General features: G+C 47.8%; 1 protein-coding gene across 1 annotated transcript; it reads right to left on the bottom strand.

Annotated features, from left to right (window-relative positions):
- Positions 1–5,317: 5,317 nt before the first annotated feature.
- LOC119286969 (multicopper oxidase LPR1 homolog 1-like) lies at positions 5,318–7,647 on the bottom strand. Its single transcript, XM_037566440.1, has 3 exons — positions 7,303–7,647; positions 5,732–7,198; positions 5,318–5,624 (listed from the first exon to the last, which is right to left on the bottom strand). Exons 1-3 carry the CDS (start codon positions 7,540–7,542, stop codon positions 5,571–5,573), a joined length of 1,761 nt encoding a protein of 586 aa, XP_037422337.1. The 5' UTR covers positions 7,543–7,647; the 3' UTR covers positions 5,318–5,570.
- Between the last annotated feature and the right edge of the window lie 354 nt (positions 7,648–8,001).

Below are 8,001 nucleotides of genomic sequence, written 5' to 3'. Positions count from 1 at the left end.
CCAATAGTAACTTTTTGGGTATCCTATGAAGACACACTTTTTCGATTTGGGTTTGAGCTTATCAGGATGAAACTTTTTCACATAAGCATTGCAACCCAAACTTTAAGAAACGACAACTTTGGTTTCTTGCCAAACCACAGTTCATACGATGTCGTCTCAACAGATTTAGATGGTGCCCTTTTAACGTGAATGCAGCTGTCTTTAATGCATAACCCCAAAACGATAGTGGTAGATCGGTAAGAGACATCATAGATTGCACTATATCCAATAAAGTACGGTTATGACGTTCGGACACACCATTATGCTGTGGTGTTCCATGTGGCATGAGTTTGTGAAACTATTCCACATTGTTTTAATTGAAGACCAAACTCGTAACTCAAATATTTGTCTCCGTGATCAGATCGTAGAAACTTTTATTTTCTTGTCACGATGATTTTTCACTTCACTCTGAAATTCTTTGAACTTTTCAAATGTTTCAGACTTATGTTTCATCAAGTAGATATACCCATATCTACTCAAATCATCTGTGAAGTTCAGAAAATAACGATACTTGCCTTGAGCCTTAACACTCATCGGACCGCATACATCAGTATGTATTATTTCCAATAAGTCAGTTGCTCGCTCCGTAGAACGGAGTCTTAGTCATCTTGCCCATGAGGCATGGTTCGCAAGCATCAAGTGATTCATAATCAAGTGATTCCAAAATCCCATCAGCATGGAGTTTCTTCATGCGCTTTACACCAATATGACCTAAACGGCAGTGCTATAAATAAGTTGCACTATCGTTATTAACTTTGCATCTTTTGGTTTCAATGTATGTGTATCATTACGATCGAGATCCAACGAACTATTTTCATTGGGTGTGTAACCATATAAGGTTTTATTCATGTAAACAAAACAACAATTTATTCTCTTACTTAAATGAATAACCGTATTACAATAAACATGATCAAATCATATTCATGCTTAACACAAACACCAAATAACACTTATTTAGGTTCAACACTAATCTCGAAAGTATAGGGAGTGTGCGATGATGATTATATCAATCTTGGAACCACTTCCAACACACATCGTCACTTCATCCTTAACTAGTCTCTGTTTATTCTGCAACTCCCGTTTCGAGTTACTACTCTTAGCAACTGAACCAGTATCAAATACCGAGGGATTGCTACGAACACTAGTAAAATACACATTAATAATCTGTATATCAAATATACCTTTGTTCACTTTGCCATCCTTCTTATCCGCCAAATACTTGGGGTAGTTCCGCTTCCAGTGACCAGTCCCTTTGCAGTAGAAGCACTTAGTCTTAGGCTTAGGACCAGACTTGGGCTTCTTCACTTGAGCAGCAACTTGCTTGCTGTTCTTCTTGAAGTTCCCCTCTTCCCTTTGCCCTTTTATTGAAACTAGTGGTCTTGTCTACCATCAACACTTGATGCTCTTTCTTGATTTCTACCTTCATCGATTTCATCATCATGAAAAGCTCAGGAGTCGTTTTCGTCATCCCTTGCATACTATAGTTCATCACGAAGTTCTACTAACTTGGTGATGGTGACTAGAGAATTCTGTCAATCACTATCTTATCTGGAAGATTAACTCCCACTTGATTCAAGCGATTGTAGTACTCAGATAATCTGAGCACATGCTTACTAGTTGAGCGATTCTCCTCCATCTTTTAGCTATAGAACTTGTTGGAGACTTCATATCTCTCAACTCGGGTATTTGCTTGAAATATTAACTTCAACTCCTGGAACATCTCATATGCTCCATGACATTCAAAACGTCTTTGAAGTCCCGATTCTAAGCCATTAAGCATGGTGCACTAAACTATCAAGTAGTCATCATATTGAGCTAGCCAAACGTTCATAACGTCTGCATCTGCTCCTGCAATAGGTCCGTCACCTAGCGGTGCATCAATTACATAATTCTTCTGTGCAGCAATGAGGATAAACCTCAGATCATGGGTCCAATCCGCATCATTGCTACTAACATCTTTCAACACAATTTTCTCTAGGAACATATCAAAATAAACACAGGGAAGCAACAACGCGAGCTATTGATCTACAACATAATTTGCAAAATACTACTAGGACTAAGTTCATGATAAATTTAAGTTCAATTAATCATATTACTTAAGAACTCCCACTTAGATAGACATCCCTCTAATCCTCTAAGTGATCACGTGATCCAAATCAACTAAACCATGTCTGATCATCACGTGAGATGGAGTAGTTTCAATGGTGAACATCACTATGTTGATCATATCTACTATATGATTCACGCTCGACCTTTCGGTCTCCGTGTTCCGAGGCCATATCTGTATATGCTTGGCTCGTCAAGTATAACCTGAGTATTCTGCGTGTGCAACTGTTTTGCACCCGTTGTATTTGAACGTAGAGCCTATCACACCCGATGATCACGTGGTGTCTCAGCATGAAGAACTTTCGCAATGGTGCATACTCAGGGAGAACACTTCTTGATAATTAGTGAGAGATCATCTTATAATGCTACCGTCAATCAAAGCAAGATAAGATGCATAAAAGATAAACATCACATGCAATCAATATAAGTGATATGATATGGCCACCATCATCTTGTGCTTGTGATCTCCATCTTCGAAGCACCGTCATGATCACCATCGTCACCGGCGCGACACCTTGATCTCCATCGTAGCATCGTTGTCGTCTCGCCAATCTTATGCTTCCACGACTATCGCTACCGCTTAGTGATAAAGTAAAGCATTACAGCGCGATTGCATTGCATACAATAAAGCGACAACCATATGGCTCCTGCCAGTTGCCGATAACTCGGTTACGAAACATGATCATCTCATACAATAAAATTTAGCATCATGTCTTGACCATATCACATCACAACATGCCCTGCAAAAACAAGTTAGACGTCCTCTACTTTGTTATTGCAAGTTTTACGTGGCTGCTACGGGCTTAATCAAGAACCAATCTTACCTACGCATCAAAACCACAATGATAGTTTGTCAAGTTGGTGCTGTTTTAACCTTCGCAAGGACCGGACGTAGCCACACTTGGTTCAACTAAAGTTGGAGAAACTTTCACCCGCTAGCCACCTTTGTGCAAAGCACGTCGGGAGAACCGGTCTCGCGTAAGCGTACGCGTAATGTCGGTCCGGGCCGCTTCGTCCAACAATACCGCCGAACCAAAGTATGACATGCTGGTAAGCAGTATGACTTATATCGCCCACAACTCACTTGTGTTCTACTCGTGCATATAACATCAACACATAAAACCTAGGCTCGGATGCCACTGTTGGGGAACGTAGTAATTTCAAAATTTTCCTACGCACACACAAGATCATGGTGATGCATAGCAACGAGAGGGGAGAGTGTGATCTACGTACCCTTGTAGATCGACGGCGAAAGCGTTGTGACAACGCGGTTGATGTAGTCGTACATCTTCACGATCCGACCGATCCAAGCACCGTTACTCCGGCACCTCCGAGTTCTTGGCATACGTTTAGCTCGATGACGATCCCCGGGCTCCGATCCAGCAAAGCGTCGGGGAGGAGTTCCGTCAGCACGACGGCGTGGTGACGATCTTGATGTTCTACTGTCGCAGGGCTTCGCCTAAGCACCACTACAATATGACCGAGGTGAAATATGGTGGAGGGGGGCACCGCGCACGACTAAGGAACGATCACGAAGATCAACTTCTGTCCATGGGGTGCCCCTTGCCTCAGTATATAAAGGATGGAGGAGGAGGAGGCCGGCCAAGGCAATTGGTGCGGCCAGGATGTGGAGTCCTACTAGGACTCCAAGTCCTAGTAGGAGTCCACCAAGAGGGGAGGAAGGGAGAAGGAAGTGGAGGAGAAGGAAAGGTGGCCGGCCCCCTTTTCCCTAGTCCAATTCGGACCAGAGGGGAGGGGGGCGCAGCAGCCCCTTGGCCCCTTCTCCTCTTCCCACTAAAGCACATCAAGGCCCATTGCTTCTCCCGTAACTACCCGGTACTCCGAAAAATACCCGAATCACTCCGAACCTTTCCGATGTCCGAATATAGTCGTCCAATATATCGATCTTTATGTCTCGACCATTTCGAGACTCCTCGTCATGTCCCCGATCTTATCCGGGACTCCGAACTCCTTCGGTACATCAAAACTCATAAACTCATAATATAACTGTCATCGAAACCTTAAGCGTGCGGACCCTACGGTTCGAGAACAATGTAGACATGACCGAGACATGTCTCCGGTCAATAACCAATAGCGGAACCTGGATGCTCATATTGGCTCCTACATATTCTAGGAAGATCTTTATCGGTCAGACCACATAACAACATACGTTGTTCCCTTTGCAATCGGTATGTTACTTGCCCGAGATTCGATCGTCGGTATCTCAATACCTAGTTCAATCTCGTTACCGGCAAGTCTTTTTACTCGTTTCGTAATACATCATCTCACAACTAACTCATTAGTTGCAATGCTTGCAAGGCTTATGTGATGTGCATTACCGAGAGGGCCCAGAGATACCCCTTCGACAATCAGAGTGACAAATCCTAATCTCGAAATACGCCAACCCAACATGTACCTTTGGAGACACCTGTAGAGCTCCTTTATAATCACCCAGTTACGTGGTGACGTTTGGTAGCACATAAAGTGTTCCTCCGGTAAACGGGAGTTGCATAATCTCATAGTCATAGGAACATGTATAAACCATTATTCAATTGCATTATTCAACTGCATGTATTGCTAATACTTCATCCAAGACCACTAACCAACATGCATCTTAAAGCATCAAGTAAAAATAGAATATTGCATCAAGTATGATGATATGAAGTGGATGATATATTGTCTTCATCTAGAAGAGGAGTTATCGCACGGGCGTGCGGGGGCACCGAGTCCCGCACGTGTGCTTTTTCTTTTTGGCTTCTGATTTTCAATCTTTTATAATTTTTGAATGAAATGTCCAATTTAAATTATGTTTTCATGTTCGTGTTTCTTGTGATGAGGACTTTCAAATAAGATCCATTTTAAGTACATCTTTAGGAGTTTTAAAAAATCCTATTAAGTTTCAACCTTTGAAACTTATTATGAGAGATCGACAAAATCACAATTTTTGAACAAATAAAAAGATTAAATTTTCAACTATGAAACTTGGTACGAGTGACCGAGAAAATCACAAGTTCCAGATGCAAAATCGTAAGTTTCAACAATAAAAAAATTAAAACTTAATGTTCCCTCGTGCGGGATCCGACTACTTTGTGGATCGAGATGCAATCGGGTGGCCGGGGAGGGCTTGGCAGGTGCGTGCCCCTGTGACTTTTAGGTTTTCACCCTTAGGTTTAAAAGACAACTGCACAATCATCTTTTTTTATCTTAGTGGCAACTACACAATAAAAGATTTTTCCACTTTCTGTCACCGCAATAGATTTTTGCAAGGTTGAGCTCATCTGTCATACGCAACTCCCTCTTGAAGACGACTGTTTTCTTATTATTTGCAACTGTATGTGTCTTAAAGTCAGATTTGTACTACGATTTTGCTGCAGAAGTGGCTATTTCTCATTTGTCTTAGAAAAATAGCAAAACCGAGGCGATAATTATCTGATGAGCTTTAGCGGGCGAATCATGGCATTGTCCTCATGATCCAAAATCTGCGAGTAAAAGCAACAAAACGTCAATGGTGTACGTCTTGGCAAGTTTTGTTTTTCATTGGCAAGTAATTATTGTACTTGTAACTTTGTAAGTGATTAATACGTACGTGACAGTGATAGACGTAGCCAGGCTCGGCCGTGGCGTCGAACGGGTAGTCCTCGCCGGTGTCCACCATCAGGAACTTGACCACCGCCGTCGTCACGTGCCCCGGCGCCATCTTCCCCACGTTCTTCCACGTCCTCTCGTGCTCCGGCACGCCCACCGCGTCCCCAGCGGCGTGCTGGCTCACGTTGCACCTGGCCGCGTCGTTGAGCCTGGCCATGCAGCGCCTGAACTCGTCAAGCCCGACCAGCCCCCGGGCGCGCACCGCCTGGAACGTGGCCAGATGGAGGTGGAGCGGGTGGTCGTCCGGCGTGAGGTTGACCACCTCCCACACCTCCGTCGCCCCCACGCGCGGCGTCTCCGTCGCCGGGTCCTCCAGCCGCTTCCCGTTGATGTACAGGTGCGTCGGGCCGCCCGTCGCGCCGTCGTCGTACTCGTACATCACGATGTATCGCTTTCTTGTCGCCTCTTCCTCGGCGACCTTCGCGTGGTACTCCAGCAGCCTCGCCGGCACCCTGGAGTGGTCCCTTGTCTTCGCTGGTTCGATGACGAACTTCATCACCTTGCTGGAGAGGCGGCCCGGCGCGTTGCCGTCGGGGAACGGGTACGGCGCCGTGTTCACCAGCTCCACCTCGGGCGTGTTGGACTCGTCGTCGGAGAAGTCGATGACGACGTCGAACGACTCGGACACGCCGACGACGACGTGGGTGGCGGCGACCGGCCGGGCCAGGTAGCTGGTGTCGGAGCCGACGACGTGGAAGGGGAGGCCGTTGCTCAGCGAGAGGTTGAAGTAGCGCGCGTTGCTGGCGTTGATGACGCGGAAGCGGTAGCGGCGCCGGGCGACGGGAAGGAACGGCCACGCCTTGCCGTTGACGGTGATGACGTCGCCGAAGTACTCAGGCTGCCACTGAGGGTGGACGTGCGGGTTGTCGCCGGTGGAGTTCATGTAGAGGGAGCCGTTGGCATAGAAGCTGCGGTCGGCGAGCACGAGCACGCGGTCGAACTCGTCGCCGCAAGGGAGGCCGAGCGGCCACTCCACCGCCGGATTGCGGATGACGTAGGCGCCGAGGAGGCCGGCGAGGAGGTTGGCGCGCGTGAGGCCGAGGGCGTGGTCGTGGTACCAGAGGACACCGGGGGACTGCACGTTCGGGTACACGTACGTCGGCGTCGTCCACTTGGCGCCGGTCTCGCGGAAGCCGGCGGTGAACCATGCGAAGGCGCTGGCGTCGGACTGCGGCGGGTGGACGCCGCCGTGGAGGTGGACGACGGTCGGGACGCCGCCGTGCCTGGGGATGGCGACGGGCACGGTGGGGTCCCACGGAAGGATGTGGTTCTCCGGCAGGTGGTTCTCCCACGTCACCGACAGAGGGACCCCTTGCAGCGCCTCGATGGTCGGCCCGGGGAACGTGGCGCTCTCCGCCGACTCTCCGAACACGAACACGGTGGTCGCCGGCAGGTCGCGGTGGAATTTCTGCACGCATGCGTCCGCAGTCCACGCACACGAGGTGAGCCGGCGAGGTGACCAAGTGAAGTAATCACGCCGTACATACATACACAAATAGAAGAACAGCGTACCCATTTCTTTCGGTACATCCCGACGGCGAGGTGCACCGGCGTGGCGCGGCCGCGTTCCATGGAGTAGCCGCGTACCTTGGGCATCTGGGGGAGCCTGTCGACGTACATTTCCAGCGAGCCGGCGACCTTCTCCAGCGTGTCCTCCGACACCGGCGGCGGGGGCGGCCTGGTCCCGGCCGCAAGGCCGGCGAGCGCGAGAAGGACGGCGAGCGCCGCCTTGCCGAGCATTCCGTCCGGCATATGAACGAAGCTTCCTCTGCAACAAGCCAATTTTCTCAAGGCAGAAAACGCTCACTATGCTAGTGCTGTAGTGCATGCGTGCAATGTATGTAAACTGCCAAGTGCTGTCCGTGTCGAGATGCAATGCAAGAAACAAACAATGTGATGATCTAGCTAGTCTTGGTGAGCATCTATTTGCATGCTGATGTGTGGAGCTTCCACTAGCTACCCTTTTTCCTTTTTGGTTTGTCTGTCTGTATGTGTTGGCTGGTGCCAAAATTTGCCCACCCAAAATTTTGGCAGCTCATGGCATTTTGGCTCTTGGTTGGTTGGTTGTCCAAATTTTGGTTGCATATGGAATCTTGCAAGCTCTCATCACATACGTACTCTTTATGTTCATTTGGCAAGGTTTTGGCACTAACTGAACTTTTTCCTGCGGGAAATTAGCTGATTAACACTACAGCGATGTATGTGAAGTTC

The sequence above is a fragment of the Triticum dicoccoides genome, chromosome 4A, assembly GCF_002162155.2.
Source record: "Triticum dicoccoides isolate Atlit2015 ecotype Zavitan chromosome 4A, WEW_v2.0, whole genome shotgun sequence".
Classification (NCBI taxonomy): Eukaryota; Viridiplantae; Streptophyta; class Magnoliopsida; order Poales; family Poaceae; genus Triticum; species Triticum dicoccoides.
The sequence above is the reverse complement of the archived record's forward strand: the minus strand, read 5'-3'. Positions and strand labels throughout refer to the sequence as shown.

Coding starts and splice junctions, on each gene's coding strand:
- LOC119286969 (XM_037566440.1), bottom strand. CDS start 7,542: ATGCCGGACGGAATGCTCGGCAAGGCGGCGCTCGCCGTCCTTCTCGCG. Junction 7,199..7,302: donor GGATGTACCGAAAGAAATGG/GTACGCTGTTCT, acceptor GCATGCGTGCAG/AAATTCCACCGCGACCTGCC. Junction 5,625..5,731: donor GCTACGTCTATCACTGTCAC/GTACGTATTAAT, acceptor TTTTACTCGCAG/ATTTTGGATCATGAGGACAA.